General features: G+C 48.0%; 1 protein-coding gene across 2 annotated transcripts in view; it reads left to right on the forward strand.

Moving 5' to 3' along the window:
• The window catches only part of AVIL (advillin), a 47,926-nt gene that overhangs the window by 11,482 nt on the left and 15,614 nt on the right, over positions 1 to 20,830 (forward strand). For both annotated transcript variants that reach the window (XM_083729381.1, XM_083729380.1), the window contains exons 4-12: positions 1,004 to 1,200; positions 6,828 to 6,936; positions 7,051 to 7,161; positions 10,025 to 10,230; positions 11,769 to 11,847; positions 13,831 to 13,929; positions 15,091 to 15,244; positions 16,323 to 16,423; positions 18,842 to 18,979. In XM_083729381.1, the coding sequence (XP_083585507.1) occupies positions 1,004 to 1,200; positions 6,828 to 6,936; positions 7,051 to 7,161; positions 10,025 to 10,230; positions 11,769 to 11,847; positions 13,831 to 13,929; positions 15,091 to 15,244; positions 16,323 to 16,423; positions 18,842 to 18,979 (1,194 nt within the window). The remainder of the gene's footprint in view (positions 1 to 1,003; positions 1,201 to 6,827; positions 6,937 to 7,050; positions 7,162 to 10,024; positions 10,231 to 11,768; positions 11,848 to 13,830; positions 13,930 to 15,090; positions 15,245 to 16,322; positions 16,424 to 18,841; positions 18,980 to 20,830) is intronic.

Here is a 20,830-nt window from a genome sequence, read left to right on the forward strand (position 1 = left end):
CTACACAGCAATAGGACCTCTTCTTTTTATCTGCTAAGACACAGTTCTTCAAGCTTGGGTCCCCAGATGCTGTTAGACTACAACTCCCATCATCCCCAGGCAGCTTAGCCAATGGTCAGGGAAGATGGAAGCTGTAGCGTCTGAGGACCCAAGGTTGAAGAAGGCTGTCCTAGGAGATGAGCTGGGTCACTCCAAGCTTCTGTTATGGACAAAATCCCATAGCTAGTGGCTGCAGACAGTGATGCGCTGCGAAGGTTGAACAGCAGTGGTGGGCCTTGGGGTGGAATGGCTCCAGGGCAGCATTTTCCAAACCTGGATTTTCAGCTGTCGTTGGACTATATTTCTCATCACCCCTAACCACTAGCTAGGGATGATGGGAGTTGTAGTCCAAAAAACAGCTGGAGACCCAAGTTTAGGAAACCATGCTGTTGGGATTCTAAGCTGGGAGCAAACTCAGTGCTCAGTCATTCAGGGACTTTGGTTATTATTAGTATGCCCTGCAGAGGACCTTAAGGTCCACAAATAACAACCCTTTGGAGGTCCCAAGGCTCAAGGAGGTTCGATTGGTTTCAACCAGAGCCAGGGCCTTTTCAGCACTGGCCCCATTGTGGTGGAACGCTCTTTCACAAGAGACTAGGGCCCTGCGGGACTTGACATCTTTCCTCAGGGCCTGCAAGACAGAGCTGTTCCGCCTGGCCTTTGGTTTGGACTCGGTCTGACCCGTATGTTTCCCTCCCCTTATGGTCTTGATTTATTGGCTACTTTAAAATGAGGCTGCATTTTAACCTGTATTTTAAATTGGTTTCCCCCTCTCTCTTTCCCCCCTATTATGTTTTTACTGTGATTTTATTGGTGTTAGCCGCCCTGAGCCCGGCTCTGGCCGGGGAGGGTGGGGTATAAATAAAATTATTATTGTTGTTGTGGTTGTTGTTGTGTGCAAGTCAGGGGTTCCGGGCCCAATGACTGCACTTATTTATCCCAATGACGTCTGTCCCTCCTGCAGACCCGTAAATCGGGCAGCGCCCTGTCCTATGACATCCACTACTGGATTGGCAAACGTTCCTTGCTGGATGAGCAGGGCTGTGCTGCCATCTATACCACCCAGCTGGACGACTACCTCGGTGGGGTTCCCGTGCAGCACCGTGAGGTGCAGGGCCACGAGTCTGAGCTCTTCAAGGGCTACTTCAAGCAAGGTCTCATGTGAGTAAGGGGCCGTCATTGGGAATGGGAAAATCTCGGCAGGCAGCCCTTTTCTTGTCAATCCAGGCCGCCCCAAGATGTTTTGCTGCCTGAGCCTGCCAACCTCAGTTTCATCACATATCCGCATTAATTTGGGCGGGGGGGGGGGGAGTGCTCATGAAATGAAAGCATTTGACTGCACATTTCTCTTTTGTATGCTGATTTGCCTAATATACATATTCGGTCAAATTAGCTTTCCCCCCTGAATAATGCTCCTCTGTATGCTGTTTTGATTAAGATGTGCATTTTCGCATAGGTAAAGGGACCTCTCTGACTGTTAGGTCCAGTCGCAAACGACTCTGGGGTTGCGCTGCTCATCGTGCTTTATTGGCCAAGGGAGTCGGTGTACAGCTTCTGGGTCATGTGGCCAGCATGACTAAGCCGCTTCTGGCGAACCAGAGCAGCGCATGGAAACGCCGTTTGCCTTCCCGCAGGAGCAGTACCTATTTATCTACTTGCACTTTGAGGTGCTTTCGAACTGCTAGGTTGGCAGGAGCTGGGACCGAGCAACGGGAGCTCACCCCATCGCGGGGATTCGAACCGTCCACCTTCTGATTGGCAAGCCCTTTGCTCTGTGGTTTAGACCACAGCACCACCCGCGCCCCGCATTTTCGTATACTTTGCCCCAGTTAAATGCATTTTCTTACATGCTTTTTGTTGGAGAACAGCATCGTTTTATTCAGAGAGCTGCCAATTTCAAGGATCGCTGTGTTTCAACACACATTTTGAGAAGCATTTGTCTTCCCCATCCCTCAAATCCTCTGGGGTTCTTGACAGACATATCTACAGGAAAATGATGTTCTCCTCTTTTAAAACTGGAGAAAGTGGTCACTTCTTGTGCAAGGCTTTAAAAACAATGGGGTGTTATATTTGCAGGTAATAGTATCTACAAATCATACAATGAAATTTGCATTTCTGAATAAAGTTATGCCAGAGGGTGGATAAAGAAGATGTCTGTTTCCTATCATTTAGCAAACAACATGTTGTTTGTTTAGGCAAATGCACCTGCAAACCATTTTACTATTCTGTCTCCTGGTGGTGCTCAGCCACATGACCCACGAGTATTCTTAAGCAAGGAGTGAGATCCATTCTCTGATGCTACTTGTTCCCAGAATCTGGTTACATCTTATTTGAAGCAGCCTCCTCCTAATGTGGATGTTGTGCTTCCGACGATATTTCCACGTGGAAGAGATGGTTGTGTAACAGACTCTCAGGCTTTTGACAACTTGCAGTAGCGTGGCAGATGTGGAGGCAATCCTGACAACCACCTCTGTCATGATTTGATTTCCAACTCTTCGTGACCCCCTGGACCAGAGCACGCCAGGCACGCCTGTCTTCCACTGCCTCCCGCAGTTTGGTCAAACTCATGTTAATAGCTTCGAGAACACTGTCGAACCATCTCATCCTCTGTTGTCCCCTTCTCCTTGTTCTCTTTCCCAACATCAGGGTCTTTTCCAGGGAGTCTTCTCTTCTCATGAGCCTCAGCTTCAGGATCTGTCCTTCCAGTGAGCACTCAGGGCTGATTTCCTTCAGAATGGAGAGGTTTGACCTTCTTGCAGTCCATGGGACTCTCAAAAGTCTCCTCCAAGCACCAGAATTCAAAAGCATCCATTCTTCGGCGATCAGCCTTCTTTATAGTCCAGTTCTCACTTCCATACATCTTTTATATAGTGCTTGCTTTATATACACCTTTTCAGGCAGACCTCACAAAGCTGTTTACATACCGTTATTAAGAAGCATCAACAGAAAATCAAAGAGCCCATGGGTTGTGTTCAACTTACTTGCAAAGACAGTAGGACAGGCTTGTTACTTCAGTTTATGTGAAGTCATACGCATCACCATTTAGGGAATTCCCCCACCCTGTAAAACTAATAAGTTCAGACTCTAAGATTACCTAACCACTGTAGTTTCCTTGTACCTATCCCGCATCAACCACCATCTCTATACAGTGGTACCTCGGGCTACATACGCTTCAGGTTACATACGCTTCAGGTTACAGACTCCGCTAACCCAGAAATAGTGCTTCAGGTTAAGAACTTTGCTTCAGGATGAGAGCAGAAATCGTGCTCCGGTGGCACAGCGGCAGCAGGAGGCCCCATTAGCTAAAGTGGTGCTTCAGCTTAAGAACAGTTTCAGGTTAAGAATGGACCTCCAGAACGAATTAAGTACTTAACCCGAGGTACCACTGTATCGGCCTTGTATTGGGATTTGGGGGGAGTTGCCTTGTTAATGTTCTGCGAATATGGTTTGCAAGAACTGTATTTCTCCTGGGATCAGCCCCCTTAGTGGAATATTTCTTAGTGAGCATATGCACATAAGTGCATGAGCCCGAGGTGCCGGTGTGGGGCAAACTCTGGCATCTCATGTTCTGCAGCTGCTGATGTGCATCTTCTCACTGAAAGCTGATGGGCTTTGCTTTCTCACTGTGGCTGACAAAGTACAACCATTAGCAGAAGCAGTGGCGGAGCCACAAGCTGCAGCCCCCGGAGCGGAGAACAGGCGGGGGCGTGGCTGATGTGCGTTCCAAGGGCGTGGCGCATCACCTGTGGGGGCGTGGTGCATCGCTCGCAGGGGCGTGGTGTGCGTTCGGGGGGGGGCAGCTGCGATGGCACCCTTTCCCCAAATGGTACCCGGTGCGCTGCGTTCCCCTGCCCCCCCCCTTCGTACGCCAGTGAACGGAAGGATTTCCATTTGCCCAATGAGCTTCTCCTTCCTCTCCTCCCCCCATGTGCCCCCTCCTCAAATCTACTTCAGAAGTAAGTGCCCCCCTGCTTAAAATGTTGGGTCCCCACTCTGCCAAGAAGAAGCTGACTGGGTGACCTCGGGCCAGTCACTGTCTCTCAGGTTTATTGTGATGACACAGCGGGGAGGCGAGACCCATGTTACACCACCTTGAGCTCCTTGGATGAAAAGGTGGCATATAAGTGTAATAAAGTTGGTATATAAATGTAATAAAGAAAGAAATACAGTGGTACCTTGGGTTAAGTACTCAATTTGTTCCGGAGGTCTGTTCTTAACCTGAAACTGTTCTTTGTGGGGTTTTTTTAGTTTTTTTTTAGTTTTTAGTTTTTTTAATTCAAAATTATAACAAGACATATTATCCAAAAACATGTCATCCTTGTTTTCCCCCCAATTTTTCCTCCACCCCCCCAAACCCACCCACCCACCAACTTCCCTCAGTTCCCGTCTTTGGTTTCTCTAAGAATGCTGTTTTCTGCATGTTACAAATCCTCAAACTATTTAGCTGATTATTATCAATAAAAAGTTTGTGAATGTTCGCTTTCTTGCGTCTGAAACTGTTCTTAACCTGAAGCACCACTTTAGCTAATGGGGCTTCCCGCTGCTGCCGCACTGTCAGAGCACGATTTCTGTTCTCATCCTGAAGCAAAGTTCTTAACCCAAGGTACTATTTCTGGGTTAGCAGAGTCTGTAACCTGAAGCGTATGTAACCCGAGGTACCACTGTAGTCTGGGAAGGGCTGATCACCAAGAACTCTGCATTACCTATTAACTCCACTAGATGGGATAAAGCGCCGAGTCTCTGGGGGGCTGAAGTTCCTACCTACTGAAAAGTGCCATATATTTGCTTCATGTTGCCGCAGAAATTTCCCCTACCTTTCATGCTTTTTAAAGAAAATCCTTTTGTATGAGCCAAAACCGAAGCATCCTTAAAATCCCCATCATTTAACTTGCTGCCTCAACCATTTTCCATGGACCTTGCCTTTAGGCGGGTTACCGCAGCAGCAGGAATCTTATAAAGACGTCTTAAATTGTTTAAAGGCAAAGGGTAAAGGGACCCCTGACTGTTAAGTCCAGTCGTGAACGACTCTGGGGTTGCGGCGCTCATCTCACTTTACTGGCCGAGGGAGCCAGCATACAGCTTCCAGGTCATGTGGCCAGCATGACTAAGCCGCTTCTGGCGAACCAGAGCAGCGCACGGAAAAGCCATTTACCTTCCCGCCGGAACAGTACCTATTTATCTACTTGCACTTTGACGTGCTTTTGAACTGCTAGGTTGGCAGGAGCAGGGACTGAGCAACGGGAGCTCACCCCGTCACGGGGATTCAAACTACTGACCTTCTGATCGGCAAGTCCTAGGCTCTGTGGTTTAACCCACAGCGCCACCCGCATCCCCTTAAATTGTTTACTCATTGGGGGGGGGGAAATAACTGGGGTGACAGTGCAACCCTATGCTTTCTTACTCAGAGAGAAGACCCAGTGATGCTTGCTCTCAGGAGAACAGGCTTAGGATGGGAGCCTAAATCTGCATATGAACAAAATAATAGTTTGGAAGCGGGGAGGGAAGCCCCCCTTTTTTGTTTTAGATGTTGCATGGATGTGTCACAGAAGCCACGGTCTTGGCATAGGCACGTTCCCTCCTGTGTCTTCCAAGATGGAACCCGGCAACCACGGTTCTTATAAGTATATTAAAAATAGCCAAGTTTTTAAGCATGTTATATGATTAATTGGCCAACCTAGCAGTTTGAAAGCACGTCAAAGTGCAAGTAGATAAATAGGTACCGCTCTGGCGGGAAGGTAAATGGCGTTTCCGTGCGCTGCTCTGGTTCGCCAGAAGCGGCTTAGTCATGCTGGCCACATGATCCGGAAGCTGACTGCGGACAAATGCCGGCTCCCTCAGCCAATAAAGCGAGATGAGCGCCGCAACCCCAGAGTCGGTCACGACTGGACCTAGTGGTCAGGGGTCCCTTTCCCTTTACCTTATGATTAATTGGGGTCATAGGAGCCAACTCCAGGGGGCCATGGGTGCTTGGGCGCCCACAATAATATAACTGTGGGGGCCAGGCACCCACAAAGTCAATGAAGAAAGCCAGAGAGAGTCAGCCAGTCAGCCTCTGTGGCACTGCATCCGAGAGAGAAGCAGTCCAGTTCTGCCTTCTGCAACCAGCAGGTGAGGCACCTTTTTCCAGATTTTTTTTTTTTGTGGGGGCTCAGATGCAGAGAAAGAGGCTCTCTGCCTCCACATCTGAGCTCCTTCCCACGGAGTTGCGTTTTTGGAAGAGCCCTCATTACGGTGATGGACACCCACAATTCTGAGGGCAAGGTGGCATCCCTGATTGGTGTTACAGTGGTACCTCGGTTTTCGAACGTAATCCATTCCGGAAGACCGTTCAGCTTCCAAAACGTTTGAAAACAGAGGAGCAAAGGGCGGTCTGCAAATTTAATGGGAAAATTGAAAAAAAATCAGCAGAAGCCGTTCGATTTCCAAGGTGCATTCGAAAACGGAAGCATTTACTTCCAGGTTTTCAGCGTTTGCAAACCAAAACGTTCGGCTTCCAAGACGCTCGAAAACTGAGGTACCACTGTATCTCTCTCTCTCTCTCTCTCTCTCTCTCTCTCTCTCTCACACACACACACACACACACGCACACATTTAAAATCAATACATCTAACTGATTGATTAAAATATGAAGCCACAGTGAAATGATTACCACAGCATTGGTTGGATATTTCTCTGCTCATCATTTGCTAGTTCTTCCATAGCCGGAAGACACAAGTGATCATTCCTAATTCTCTGGAGCAGGTTGTTACCCAGCCTGCACAGTTCTCACACCCCTCTCCCCCAAACAGCTACAAGAAAGGGGGTGTGGCGTCTGGGCTGAACCACGTGGAGACCAATGTCTACAACGTCAAGCGTCTGTTGCACGTCAAGGGCAAGAGGAATGTGATAGCTGCAGAGGTGAGTTCTCCCTGCCCCCCCCATCTGAAAGTGCCCGCATCTTCTGGTTGCCTTGCTCTAACTCACCGCTTCCCTCTCTTCCCTGCCCCTGTCTCCTGCCTTCGACACTCGCAGGTGGAGATGAGCTGGGACAGCTTCAACGTCGGCGACGTTTTCCTACTGGACCTTGGCAAAGTCATTGTGCAATGGAATGGGCCACAGAGCAACAAGCAGGAGCGTATGAAGGTGTGAGCTCTAGCAGGAGGCGCTGTCTTAAGTTTATACTTCCTTGAGGTTATGACTGAGGGCACACCAGGTTTGGAGGTGTTGTTTTTTTAACAGTCTAATAATAATAATAATAATAATAATAATAATAATAATAATAATTTATTATTTATACCCCGCCCATCTGGCTGGGCTTCCCCAGCCACTCTGGGCAGCTTCCAACAAAATATTAAAATACTGTAATACATCAAACATTAAAAGCTTCCCTAAACAGGGCTGCCTTTGGATGTCTTCTAAAGGTCTGGTAGTTGTTGTTCTCTTTGACATCTGGTAGAAGGGCGTTCCACAGGGTGGGTGCCACTACCAAGAAGGCCCTCTGCCTGGTTCCCTGTAACTTGGCTTCTCGCAGTGAGGGAACCGCCAGAAGGCCCTCGGTGCTGGACCTCAGTGTCCAGGCAGAACGATAGGGGTGGAGATTCTCTGTCAGGTATACTGGGCCAAAGCTGTTTAGGGCTTTAAAGGTCAACACCAGCACTTTGAATTGTGCTCAGAAACATACTGGGAGCCAATGTATGTCTTTCAAGACCGGTGTTATGTGGTCTCTGCGGCCACTCCCAATCACCGGTCTAGCTGCTGCATTCTGGATTAGTTGTAGTTTCTGGGTCACCTTCTAAAGGTCTGGTAGTTGTTGTTCTCTTTGACATCTGGTGGAAGGGCGTTCCACAGAGTGGGTGCCACTACCAAGAAGGCCCTCTGCCTGGTTCCCTGTAACTTGGTTTCTCGCAGTGAGGGAACCGCCAGAAGGCCCTCGGCGCTGGACCTCAGTGTCCAGGCAGAATGATGGGGGTGGAGATTCTCTGTCAGGTATACTGGGCCAAGGCCGTTTAAAGGTCAGCATCAGCACTTTGAATTGTGCTCAGAAATGTACTGGGAGCCAGTGTAGGTCTTTCAAGACTGGTGTTATATGGTCTCGGCGGCCATTCCCAGTCACCAGTCTAGCTGCCGCATTCTGGATTAGTTGTAGTTTCCGGGTCACCTTCAAAGGTAGCCCCACATAGAGCGCATGGCAGTAGTCCAAGCGGGAGATAACCAGAGCATGCACCACTCTGGCGAGGCAGTCCGCAGGCAGATAGGGTCTCAGCCTACTTACCAGATGGAGCTGGTAAACAGCTGCCCTGGACACAGAATTAACCTGCGCGTTCATGGACAGCTGTGAGTCCAAAATGACTCCCAGGCTGCGCACCTGGTCCTTCGTGGGCACAGTTACCCCATTCAGGACCAGGGAATCCTCCACACCTGCCCACCTCCTGTCCCCCCAAAACAGTACTTCTGTCTTGTCAGGATTCAGCCTCAATCTGTTAGCCGCCATCCAACCATCCAACCTTCTTAGCCTTGGTTCTCCAGATGTTGCTCGACTACAACTCTCATCATCCCTGCCCACTGTTCCTGTTAGCCAGGGATGATGGGAGTTGTAGGCCAAAAACATCTGGAGGGCCGAGTTTGAGGAAGCCTGCCCTGAACAGGCTCGACGCAGTATACCTGAAGGAGCGTCTCCACCCCCAGCAACATTCTGGAGACCCAGGTTTGGCGAACTGTGGTGTAGACCGAGCCACAGAGAGGTTGAGAAAAGCTGGTCTAGCCCTTTTACTTTGTGCCACAGCGCTGATCACCATAGTCCGCACCATCAACATCAAGCTGCAATTACTGTACTCATGGAGGGAAAACTTGCAGGCTTACATTTATTTTTGATGCTTTAAGAGTTTCTTTGCTGAGAGGAAGGCAAAGTAGGAGCAGGGAAAAGAAGAAGGCTGGCAGCATTTGTTTGTTGTCGGCTGCTCAGTTTGAATAGTAATAATAAATAATAAATTTTTATTTATACCCCGCCCTTCCCGGTTCAAAAACCAGGCTCAGGGCGGCTAGCAACAAATTTAAAACACTTAAATGTAAAAACAGCATAAAATACAGTATAAAAACATGAATAACAATAAAATTCAAAGTTCAGAAATCAATTTAGGGGAAATCCATCTAATAAGCATTAGATAATCACCAGGGCTAGCTGGCTGAATTGGTCCTACTTGGGCCAGTGAGGAGGCCAGGGGAGAATTAGCTGTGGGGTCTCAGAACAGGTAATCTTCATAAAAGGGGAGGGGGAGGGAAGAAAAGGGAAATAAGAGATCAGGCTGAATTCAGGCAGAATAGCTCTGTCTTAGAGGCCCAATGGAAGGAGGATAAATCCTGAAGGGCCCTAGTCTCACAGGACAGAGCATTCCACCAGGTCGGAGCCATCACTGAAACGGCCCTGGCCCTGGTGGAGGATAGTCTGACTTCCTTAGGGCCCGGGACCTCTAAACAATGGTTATTCATGGACCTTAAGGTCCTCTGCGGGGCATACCAGGAGAGGCGGTCCCGTAAATACGAGGGCCCTAAGTCGCAAAGGGCTTTAAAGGTCAAGACCAGCACCTTGAACCTGACCCTATACTCCACCAGGAGTAATAGTAATTATGTGCTAACAACAATAACAACAATTCTATTGCATGTGCAGATTAAATCCTATAGAGTCAACAGTGTAGACCAGGGTTTCCCAAACTTGGGTCTTGGACTACAACTCCCATCATCCCTGACCTGACTGGTCCTGTAGCTAAGGATGATGGGAGTTGTAGTCCAACAACAGCTGGAATTTGGGAAACGCTGGTGTAAACCGAGCCACAGAGCGTTTAAAACTTCTAAAACTAAGTTTACATGTATAGACATGAGTAGCGTGGAAGGGCCGTGCATTTCGGAAGGCCCCCTGAGTTCAATCTCTGACATCTCCAGCATGGGCAAGACTGAGTTAGATGGACTACATGGTCTAATTTGGTCATGGGCTGTTTCCTGTGCTCCTTAGGCGATGCTTCTGGCCAAAGATATCCGTGACCGAGAGCGTGGGGGCCGGGCTGAGATCGGGGTGGTGGAGGGCGAGGTGGAAGAAGCCAGTCCAGACTTGATGAAGGTGATGGAGAATGAGCTTGGGGAGAGATTGCAGGAAATCCAGCCTGCCATTCCTGATGAGGTGGTGGACCAGCAGCGGAAGACAAACGTCTCACTCTATCGGTAGGTCAATAAGACTTTCCTTTTGCATGCGAAGCTCAGTGGTAGTTGTCACTGATGCAGCAGGGGAGTGAAAGAGGTACTGTATTTTTTGCTCTATAAGACTCACTTTTTCCCTCCTAAAAAGTAAGGGGAAATGTGTGTGCATCTTATGGAGCGAATGCAGGCTGCGCAGCTATCCCAGAAGCCAGAACAGCAAGAGGGATTGCTGCTTTCGCTGCGCAGCGATCCCTCTTGCTGTTCTGGCTTCTGAGATTCAGATTTTTTCTTCTTCTTGTTTTCCTCCTCCAAAAACTAGGTGCGTCTTGTGGTCTGAAGCGTCTTATAGAGCGAAAAATACGGTATTTAGTGCTCATAGAATAGACTGAAAGAAGGAAAATAAGGTTGTCCCTTTTGCTTTCAAAATCCCGCCTGCTAGCAGAGCTAGGATAAGGGGACATTTTGGAAGCTGCTGGGTCATGCACAGAGGAAGGGGGGGAGGAAAGAGCTGGGCAGGCCCCCCCCCCACCCCCGGAAGCGACAAGAAGAGGCAAAGCCTCAACATGGTACTGAGACCAGTCTTTATGAATAATAATAATTTTTTTTTCTTTATACCCCGCCCTCCCCAGCCAAGGCCGGGCTCAGAGCAGCTTACAAGCAATAATAAAAACAAGATGAATGATTACAACTTAATAACAAAAATAAAATACAACATTAAAATAATGGAACATTAAAATATTAAAATGTAGCCTCATCGCAGGAGGAGAAGGAAAAGAAAAAAAGAGAGAGAGGGAGAGAGCGAATCAAATTGATTCCAAGCCAAAGGCCAGGCGGAACAACTCTGTCTTACAGGCCCTGCGGAAAGAAATCAGATCCTGCAGGGCCCTGGTCTCATGAGGCAGAGCGTTCCACCAGGCCGGGGCCAGAGTTGAAAAGGCCCTGGCTCTGGTTGAAGCCAATCTAACTTCCTTAGGGCCTGGGACCACTAGGGTGTTGTTATTTATGGACCTTGAGGCTCTCCGTGGGGCATACCAGGAGAGGCGGTCCCGGAGGTACGAGGGTCCTAGGCCGTGAAGGGCTTTAAAGGTCAAAAGCAGCACCTTAAATCTGACCCTGTACTCCACCGGGAGCCAGTGCAGCTTGAAAAGCACTGTAATAGTAATAGTCTCGATGTGATCTGGTTGACTGAAGCAAATAAGTGATGGTCCCCTTGGGTGCTGGCCAGTCTTTGGGTGGATTCACGCAAACATGTTCATCACTCAATGACTTGACCATTCCATGATTTGCAGCAGAATGTGTGAAAAAGCATTGCGATGTGGGGGTGTGATATTTGATGTGATGGCTGTCCTTCACAAATGTGCCATCAGTTGGCATTGCAGCTATTGAATGATGAACATGAAAACATGAATTCACTTGAGGAGGGACAGGGACTTGAAGGGGAATGAGTAAAATTTTAGGGGGACTTTAGTGGAAATGTTTGGGGGAGTTGGCCAATCTGTTGAACGCAGAAGCGAAAGAGCAGACAAATCTCTCTTCCTCCCTCCCTCTTGCCTCTCTTCTAGTGTCTCGGACTCCGAAGGGAAAATGCAAGTCACAGAAGAAGCCAAACGGCCCCTCATGCAGGATATGCTGAGCCATGACGTAAGTCCAAAATGGGGGTGCAAGTTCTTCAGGGGCCTCGGTGTGGTGTGGTGGTTAAGAGCAGTAGACTTGTAATCTGGTGAACCGGGTTCGCTTCCCCGCTCCTCCACATGCAGCTGCTGGGTGACCTTGGGCCGGTCACACTTCTCTGAAGTCTCTCAGCCTCACTCACCTCACAGAGTGTTTGTTGTGGGGGAGGAAGGGAAAGGAGAATGTTAGCCGCTTTGAGACTCCTTCTGGTAGTGATAAAGTGGGGTATCAAATCCAAACTCTTCTTCTTCTTCTGCCCATGTTAAAAACCGAGCCTGTAGCTGTTAGGGGTGTTTGAGAAATCAGTCCGAAACAGAAATGGAAATTGCTTTGATTCACGTGTTCCTTGGAGGTCGGGAACAGAAACCATGCAAGCAAAAACGAGTGGTTTCGCTGCAGGTTTTTTAGCCTGCAAAGATTACATAAACAATTGTGTTGTTTTCTGTATTTCCCTTCCACTGAAATTAATTTGGTTAAGCAATGTAGGTTATAGCAGAAGCCAAGCTGTAGCCCAACTGAAACAGTGCTGGTCGCAATGAACTCAGGATGGAAGAGAAATCTCTGCCTCTTTCCACCCCTGGCAGCTGCAATCCACAAACCGTTTACACTGAGATTACTGTAATTCTATGGAATAAATCACTTGTGGTTGCAACCTTGTACAGTCATACCTTGGGTTGAAGTAGCTTCGGGATGAATATTTTCAGGTTGTGCTCTGCGGCGACCCAGAAGTAACGGAGCATGTTACTTCCAGGTTTCGCTGCTTGCGCATGCACAGACACTCAAAATGACATCAGGCGCATGCGCAGAAGTGGCAAAACGCAACCCACGCATGCGCAGATGTGCAATTGCGTCTTACGTTTACTTCAGGATGCGAACAGGGCTCTGGAATGGATCCCCTTCATATCCAGAGGTACCACTGTACGGGCAACTTCCCATTCACACATGTGTTACGTTCCAGGTCATTGGTGGGTTGCACATACACTTGCCCCATCTTGCCCCTCCCCACCCCCACACTGTTCTGTCCCTGTTCTTCCCCCTTCCGGGACCGAAAACAGTGTGAGTGTCAGCGGTTGCACATGCCTTGAATGTGTGCAAAATGGGAGCTGCCTGTACTCAATTCTGAGTACATGTTCTTGGAAACATTTGCTGAAACCCATAAATGGTTCACACACGCCACAATTCTTTCCCTCAAAGAATTCTGGGCACTGTAGTTCATTAATGATTGCTGGAAATTGCCATTTGTAAACTGCAGTGCCCAGAATTAACAGAAAGAATGTCTTTTGAGTGTGCTTTCATAGTGTGTGCACAGCCCCAGTATACTCTACTACAGTGGTGTCCAAACTTTTTTCAAAGAGGGCCAGATTTGATGAAGTGAAGGGCCATGACCTTTGTTGACCTTTTTTTTAGGATGGAAGTTGTTGAACTTTTTATGGTTTTACCCCAACCTTGTTGAGCTTTTTTTAAGATTGAAGTTGTTTAGGGTTTTTAGGATTTTACCCCAGGAAATAAACCGACCAGGGAGCCAGATTAGGCCCCCGAAACGGGCTTTGGACATGCCTGCTCTACTATCTAACCACATGTAAATCTGCCATATGTGTTTCTTCTACTTTCCCCACCTGCTGGCCATAAGACGTGGCTGCAATTCAGAATCCACATGTGAATTGACTAGGCAGCAACCTGAGACAGCTGGTCTAGAGTGGCAGCTGCTGGCCATTGTCATGAGCATAAGATTGCCTCTCACAACATTTTTTTTTTTTTTAATCTTGTCTCAAGTCTCTTCCCCTGTCATCAACCTCAGGTTGAGACATTCCTCTTGCCTGTTTATGTAAGAGGTGGGTGGGGAACCAAGGATTTATAGTTTTCGCCCATTTTACACAGAAACACACGAAACCAATCGAGGAGCTGCGAGAAATCCTTCCTGTGCTAATCATAAACTTCTCATTTGTGCCTTAGGACTGCTACATTCTGGATCACGGCGGGATGAAAATCTACGTCTGGAAGGGCAAAGGAGCCTCTAAGATGGAGAAGCAAACAGCCATGTCTAAGGCCTTGGTATGGCACGAGAATTCAGCTAAGCTGCAATTTTGTTATAATTTTAAATGCCCCAGTTGTCTGCAGATGGGAAATGCAGAGACAGAAAGATGTGTATATAATTCTTTTTAAAAACGCAAGGTTGGAAGGTGAACCAGTTTTGCCTGTTCCAATTTACCAGGGACTGCCTCTGTTTTCTAGTATTTGTCACTATCCTTATTTAGCCTTTCGGAGGATATGTGGAAGATGCCTTTAAGGAGCTTTTGTTAGGGTGCGCTAACTTCCCTTCCAGCCGCCCCCTCCTCTTGCCGCTGCCAGTAATTGCTTAACATGGTTGTCAAACCACCATAAAACACACAGCCTGACTGCAGTTGCTGTGGCTTATTTGAGGCCTGTTGGCAGAAACGGAAGATTTACTGGGATTGTTATTCTTCCCCCAAGCTCAGTTTTTAATAAGCTGTAGAACCACATTTAGCCGGCAGTCCTGAGTTTCACTGTCCCTGCTGTAAATCTATTTTTCACTTTTATGTCCCCACCTTTACATTTATGTCCAAGGAATTCAGTGTGGCACGGGTGCTTCTCTCGCTCCCAATTTTATCCTCACAACAACACTGTGAGGAGATGAATTAGGCTGAGAGATGGTGACTGGGGATTTGGAGCCTGGTCTCCCAGTTCCTGGGGATGCGGGTGGCGCTGTGGGTTAAACCACAGAGCCTGGGACTTGCCAATCAGAAGGTTGGCAGTTCAAATCCCCGTGACAGGGTGAGCCCCCATTGCTCGGTCCCTGCTCCTGCCAACCTAGCAGTTCGAAAGCACGTCAAAGTGCAAGTAGATAAATAGGTACCACTCCAGCGGGAAGGTAAACGGCGTTTCCATGTGCTGCTCTGGTTCGCCAGAAGCGGCTTAGTCATGCTGGCCACATGACCCGGAAGCTGTATGCCGACTCCCTTGGCCAATAAAGCGAGATGAGCGCCGCAACCCCAGAGTCGGTCATGACTGGACCTAATGGTCAGGGGTCCCTTTACCTTTACCTTTACCTTTACCTCCCAGTTCCTAGTCCAACACCACACTGGCTTTCTTTCAGTAGCAACATGCTGAAGGCTGCAGAGGAAACCTGCGCTAGAGGCAGGACCCAAAGCCTATCCTTCCTTCCTTCCTTCCTTCCTTCCTTGCTTGTTACAGGAATTTGTTCAGATGAAAGGCTACCCTCCGAGTACTAACCTGGAGACGGTTCATGACGGGGCAGAGTCAGCCATGTTCAAGCAGCTGTTCCAGAAATGGACAGTCCAGGACCAGACTGTGGGGCTAGGAAGAACGTACAACGTTGGCAAAATTGGTAAGGATGTGCAGAGACATGCCTCGGATCCTTTGGGCAATTGGCAAGGAGCTGCATAGACACCTCCCTCTCTATCCCTGGTTCAGGCCAATTCTGGTTTGCATTCTGTCATTCCCAGTTGCCATTGTCTGGAGGCGCAGGTCAATTCTGTGTCCAGGTACGCAGAGACCCTTCGTTGCCCACAGACTGTCTTGGCATAGTGGTGCATGCTCTAGTTATCTTCTGTTGGACTACTGCAATGTGCTCTACATGGGGCTAGCTTTGAAGGTGACCCAGAAAATACAATTAATCCAGAATGCGGCAGCTAGACTGGTGACTGGGCCTGGAAGACCTACATTGGCTCCCAGTACGTTTTCAAGCACAATTCAAAGAGTTGGTGCTGACCTTTAAAGCCCTAAACCAGGCTCCCTCAAACTCGGCCCTCCAGATGTTTTGAGACACAGTTCCCATCATCCCTGACCACTAGTCCTGCTATCTAGGGATCGTGGGAGTTGTAGGCCAAAAACATCTGGAGGGCCAAGTTTGAGGAAGCCTGCCCTAAATGGCCTTGGCCCAGTATACCTGAAGGAGCGTCTCCACCCCCATCGTTCTGCCTGGACATTGAGGTCCAGCTCTGAGGGCCTTCTGGCAGTTCCCTGACTGTGAGAAGTGAGGTTACAGGGAACCAGGCAGAGGGCCTTCTGGGTAGTGGCGCCCACCCTGAGGAACACCCTCCCATCAGATGTCCAGGAAATAAGCAACTATCTGACTTTTATAAGACATTTGAAAGCAGCCCTGCTTAGGGAAGTTTTTAATGTTTGATCTTTTATCGTTCTGTTCTGTTGGGAAACGCCCAGGGTGGCTGGGGAAGCCCAGCCGGATGGGCAGAGTATAAAAAACAAATTAATATCATCATTATTATTATGATTAGCATCTTTAGGTTTTCAGCAATTTTGGCCAAAAGGTTGCAATTTCTCCTAGCCTTGTTGCGACCCTTGTACTTGTCTCCAGGCCCAAGGGATCATGCACCCCACTTGGCAAAACCTCGCTCTGATGGATGCCAGCTGCTTCCTCCCTTTGATAGATGTTTCCTTTCCAGCTAAGGTCGCCCAAGAGAAATTTGATGCCACCCTCTTGCACGCCCGACCAGAGTTGGCAGCCCAGGAGAGAATGGTAGATAGCGGGGAAGGAAAAGTGGAGGTAAGAAAGAGTTATGAGCCCGAATCCCAGAATGGAAGCTGGATTTCTTGTTGGCTCTCTGGTGAGTACAGTGGTACCTCGGGTTACAAACTTACCATATTTTTCGCCCTATAGGACGCACTTTTTTCCCTCCAAAAATGAAGGGGAAATGTGTGTGCATCCTATGGGGCGAATGCAGGCTCCTTGGCTTCAGCGTTGCTTTCGCTGAAGCCAGAAGAGTCTGCTCTTTGAGGCTGGCGGTGGGGGAAAGCAGCGCTTCCCCCCCATCTCCAGCCCCACAAGCTGGGTCGAAAAGCCCGCAGGAGCCATGCAGCCTTTAAAGAGCGCACGGCTTTTGCCTGCTTTTCCCCAAGGAGGGAGAAGGGACGGACTGGCCGAGTCCGTCCCTTCTCCCTCCTGTGGGCTTTTGCGGGAGATGGGGGAATTCCCCCACCTCCCGCAAAAGCTGCGGGCACTTTAAAGGGGCTGCGCGGCTTCTGCTGGCTTTTCTACGAGGTGGCGGAATTCCCCCACCTCATAGAAAAGCCCGCAGGAGCCGCACAGCCTTTAAAGAGCGCGCTGCTCTTGGGGGCTTTTCCCCAAGGAGGGAGAAGGGACTGACTGGCCGTTTCAGTCCGTTCTCCCTCCTGGTTGAAAAGCCCGCAGGAGTCACGCACGGCCCCTGTGGGCTTTTGCGGGAGGTAGGGGAATTCCGCCACCTCCTGCAAAAGTAGGAAGAAGGTCTTGGAGTAGAGCACAGATTGCGTGCACCCTGTCCGCAGCTCCCAGAGCTGCGGGGGGGGGGGGATCATATTTTTTCCTCGATTTCCCCCCCTGAAAACTAGGTGCGCCCTATGGGCCGGTACGCCCTATAGGGCGAAAAATACGGTAATTCGTTCTGGGGGTCCATTCTTAACCCGAAACTGTTCTTAACCTAAGGCGCGCTTTCACCAATGGGGCCTCCCGCTGCCACCGTGCGATTTCCGTTCTCATCCTGGGGCAAAGTTTGTAACCCAAGGTACTGCTTCTGGGTTAGCAGAGTTTGCAACCCAAGGTGTTTGTAACCCAAGGTACCACTGTACAGGTGTCCCACATTTGCATACAATATTTTTCTCTTCTTTTATATTTCCAAAATATCACACTAGCACAGAGGTGATTGATATGCTCCAGAAGTGAATGATTGTGTGCTCTGATACTGGAAGTGAGGTTGGGCGAGTCACAGTCACCTTGCCTGCCATTGGCTTATCTCAGGCATAGGCAAACTCCGGCCCTCCAGATGTTTGGGACTACAATTCCCATAATCCCTGACCACTGGCCCTGTTAGCTAGGGATGATGGGAATTGTAGTCCCAAACATCTGGAGGGCCGGAATTTGCTTTTGCACCCTTCCTCCGAGTTTCTACAAAAGGTTTTTTAAAAAAAAATAATAACTGCCATTTCATGGCAGGAAAAAGCAATTCTGCAGCCAGAGTTGTTCAGAGTAGGAAAAACTGCATTGTTTTCTTAATTGGCACCATATAATCTGGGTACAGAATGTGATTGTTTAGCTCTTAGGAGTTGATGTTCCTTGGAATTTATTTTGTGTTCATTCACAAGAGATGGGATGCTGGAAGTGTGAAATCTACAGTATGCTTGCTCAAAAGTATCTTTGCGTGCAGAACTAGATGTAACGAAGGAAACACAAGGATCCCAATCCTGCGTTAAACTTGTCCAGTGTTTCGGGGGAGAATTGGTGGGCAGAAGAAGAGGTGCTTATCCTTATCCCTGCTCACAGATTCTGCTTTGCAAGTGCCACTGTCAGCTATTTTTAATTCCCCCACTGCCACTGCCTGCTGCCATGTCAGCTTGTGAAACTCGGAGCAAGCCTGGCCAGAAAAGCAGCCCTGAGGATCAGTGATGTGCCAGCACCAGAAGGATAATGTGTTGCTTCCACCTGCTCACCTGCCAGTCTAACACTGCGTGAGTCCCCTTGCCCTACATTTCAATTAATCTCAGCAGAACAAGTGTTAAGATAGCAATGAAAGGATCTGTCAGTTGTGGTTCTCTGGGCTTCCCTTTTTTCCAGTCTTAAATTCAGTTCTCCACATTTAATGCAGCAATTTGCATTTTTTTAAAAATCCTCATGAAAATTCATCATCATTTTAGTGCAAATTTCTCCCAATAAATAATTTTTTGTATGCCGCTTTTACTATTGTCCGTATTGTCGCAAGCGTTTCCTCCCTAATTTTATGCCACCGTCACTAATCATTTTTATTATGTGTATTTGAATCTATCGTCTTTGATAAAATGCGTGCTGCAATATGAATTTTCGTGCAGTTTTCTTTTTAAAAAAGCAGATGAATGCCCAAACATGGGCCAGAAATAGGTTGATTAACCTAGGTTATGACTGCACATTTGCTGAGATAACATCTAGTTCCACTCTCTGTTTTGTTATCTCTAGGTCTGGAGGGTTGAGAACCTGGAGCTGGTGCCAGTGGACCATCGATGGCATGGATTCTTTTACGGCGGAGACTGCTACTTAGTCCTGTACACCTATGAGGTCAACAGGAAACCCCATTACATCTTGTACATTTGGCAGGTAAGTGAACAGCTTCAGATGACGAAGGCCCTGTTTCTTCCCAGAGGAGCTGGCTTCAGAAGTCTTAGGTGATGCTACCAAATGTTCCTATCAATTGTCCATGGTGTACAGGTAATGGCGGCTGTAAACTATGGTTAGGGAAATGGGCTGGTACACAAACTGCATGTGGTGCACACAGTCCCTGCGCTCTGCTCCCTCCCACCATAAAGCTTGACATGCATAGATTTTACGTGTGTTACCCCCAGGACACAACCCTTTTGGATGGATGAGACTGAGAGAGGTTGACTGGCTAAGAGTCGTCCAATAACTTTCAGGGCTCCGTGAGGATTTGTACTTAAGTCTCTTAAATCCAATATGGCTAATGAGAGCCTACGTTGGAGACCCTCACTCAGCGTGGCTGTAATGTGCAGCTATACTCACCGCATGCTAGATCTCTCTGTGCTTCAGGGGCTGTTGAATATATGGGTAGTGAAAGTGCATCTAAGAAGGTCAAATCATATATATGACTGACACCCTTCTTTGGAAATTAAACCAATGTCCAGACTCTAACATTCAAAAACTTTACTTGCAGAAACTGTTAATTGTAGTATTATTATTATTGTAGTATTATTAATATTAAAACATAATATTTACAGTCACATGCTCATCCAAGCATGGGCCTACATTTATTTATTTTTTACATTGTGGCCGTTGTTTTAATTTCATTTTTGTATTATTCCCTTGTATTCATGGATGCATGTTTGTATTTAACTTCACACTGATTTGAAGCCACTTTGTGTCCTTCCTAAAAGAGGCTCCTGGGAGGCCGGAGGGACATTGCTGGAACAACTCTTGGGTTGGGGCAACTGGCTAAAAGGTTTTAAAATGTTTTAAACGGTTCTAATTTTGGTTCCTTTTTCGTTTTGGTCAGGTTGATGCTGGTTAAATGTTTAGTTGGGGGTGGCAGTTATTTTAATTTGGGTATAACTGTAAACTGATTATTATTGCTGTTGTTGTTTGCTATTGATTTATTGGCTTGTTTGTTGCTCATATAGGATATTTTGTTTTTTAATGTTTGATGCTTTGTTGTATTTTAAGCCACCCAGAGTGGCTTGCGAAACCCAGCAAGATGGGCAGGATATAAATTTTAAAATTCTTATTATTATTACGGTCTCTTCTTCTAACTTCCAAACAGCTGTGTTTTCCTGTCTTTCCAGAGCTCAGCACTCAGCCTTCTGTCTCTCAGTTAGGCCATGCCTTGCAGCTCCTATGAGAGATTTACCTTCTCCATTTTACCTGCTCTCTTAAGCAGAGAAGAAGCACTCTAACACTCTATGCAACTGAGCAGTGTTCACAGTGGATTCTAAAACACAGTCATCTTGCTTCCCATAAAATGAAGTCTCTCCTTCACTATTTCCCTCCCATGTGACCAAACCTTAACTAATCACATGAGAACCGCTGTTGTTGTTCTTTAGTCATTTAGTCGTGTCCGACTCTTCGTGACCCCATGGACCAGAGCATGCCAGGCACTCCTGTCTTCCACTGCCTCCCACAGTTTGGTCAAACTCAGGCTGGTAGCTTCGAGAACACTGTCCAACCATCTCATCCTCTGTCGTCCCCTTCTCCTTGTGCCCTCCATCTTTCCCAACATCAGGGTCTTTTCCAGGGAGTCTTCTCTTCTCATGAGGTGGCCAAAGTATTGGAGCCTCAGCTTCACGATCTGTCCTTCCAGTGAGCACTCAGGGCTGATTTCCTTCAGAATGGAGAGGTTTGATTTTCTTGCAGTCCACGGGACTCTCAAGAGTCTCCTCCAGCACCATAATTCAAAAGCATCCATTCTTCGGTGATCAGCCTTCTTTATGGTCCAGCTCT

This window comes from Podarcis gaigeae (assembly GCF_964106915.1).
Source record: "Podarcis gaigeae genome assembly, chromosome: 2".
Classification (NCBI taxonomy): domain Eukaryota; kingdom Metazoa; phylum Chordata; class Lepidosauria; order Squamata; family Lacertidae; genus Podarcis; species Podarcis gaigeae.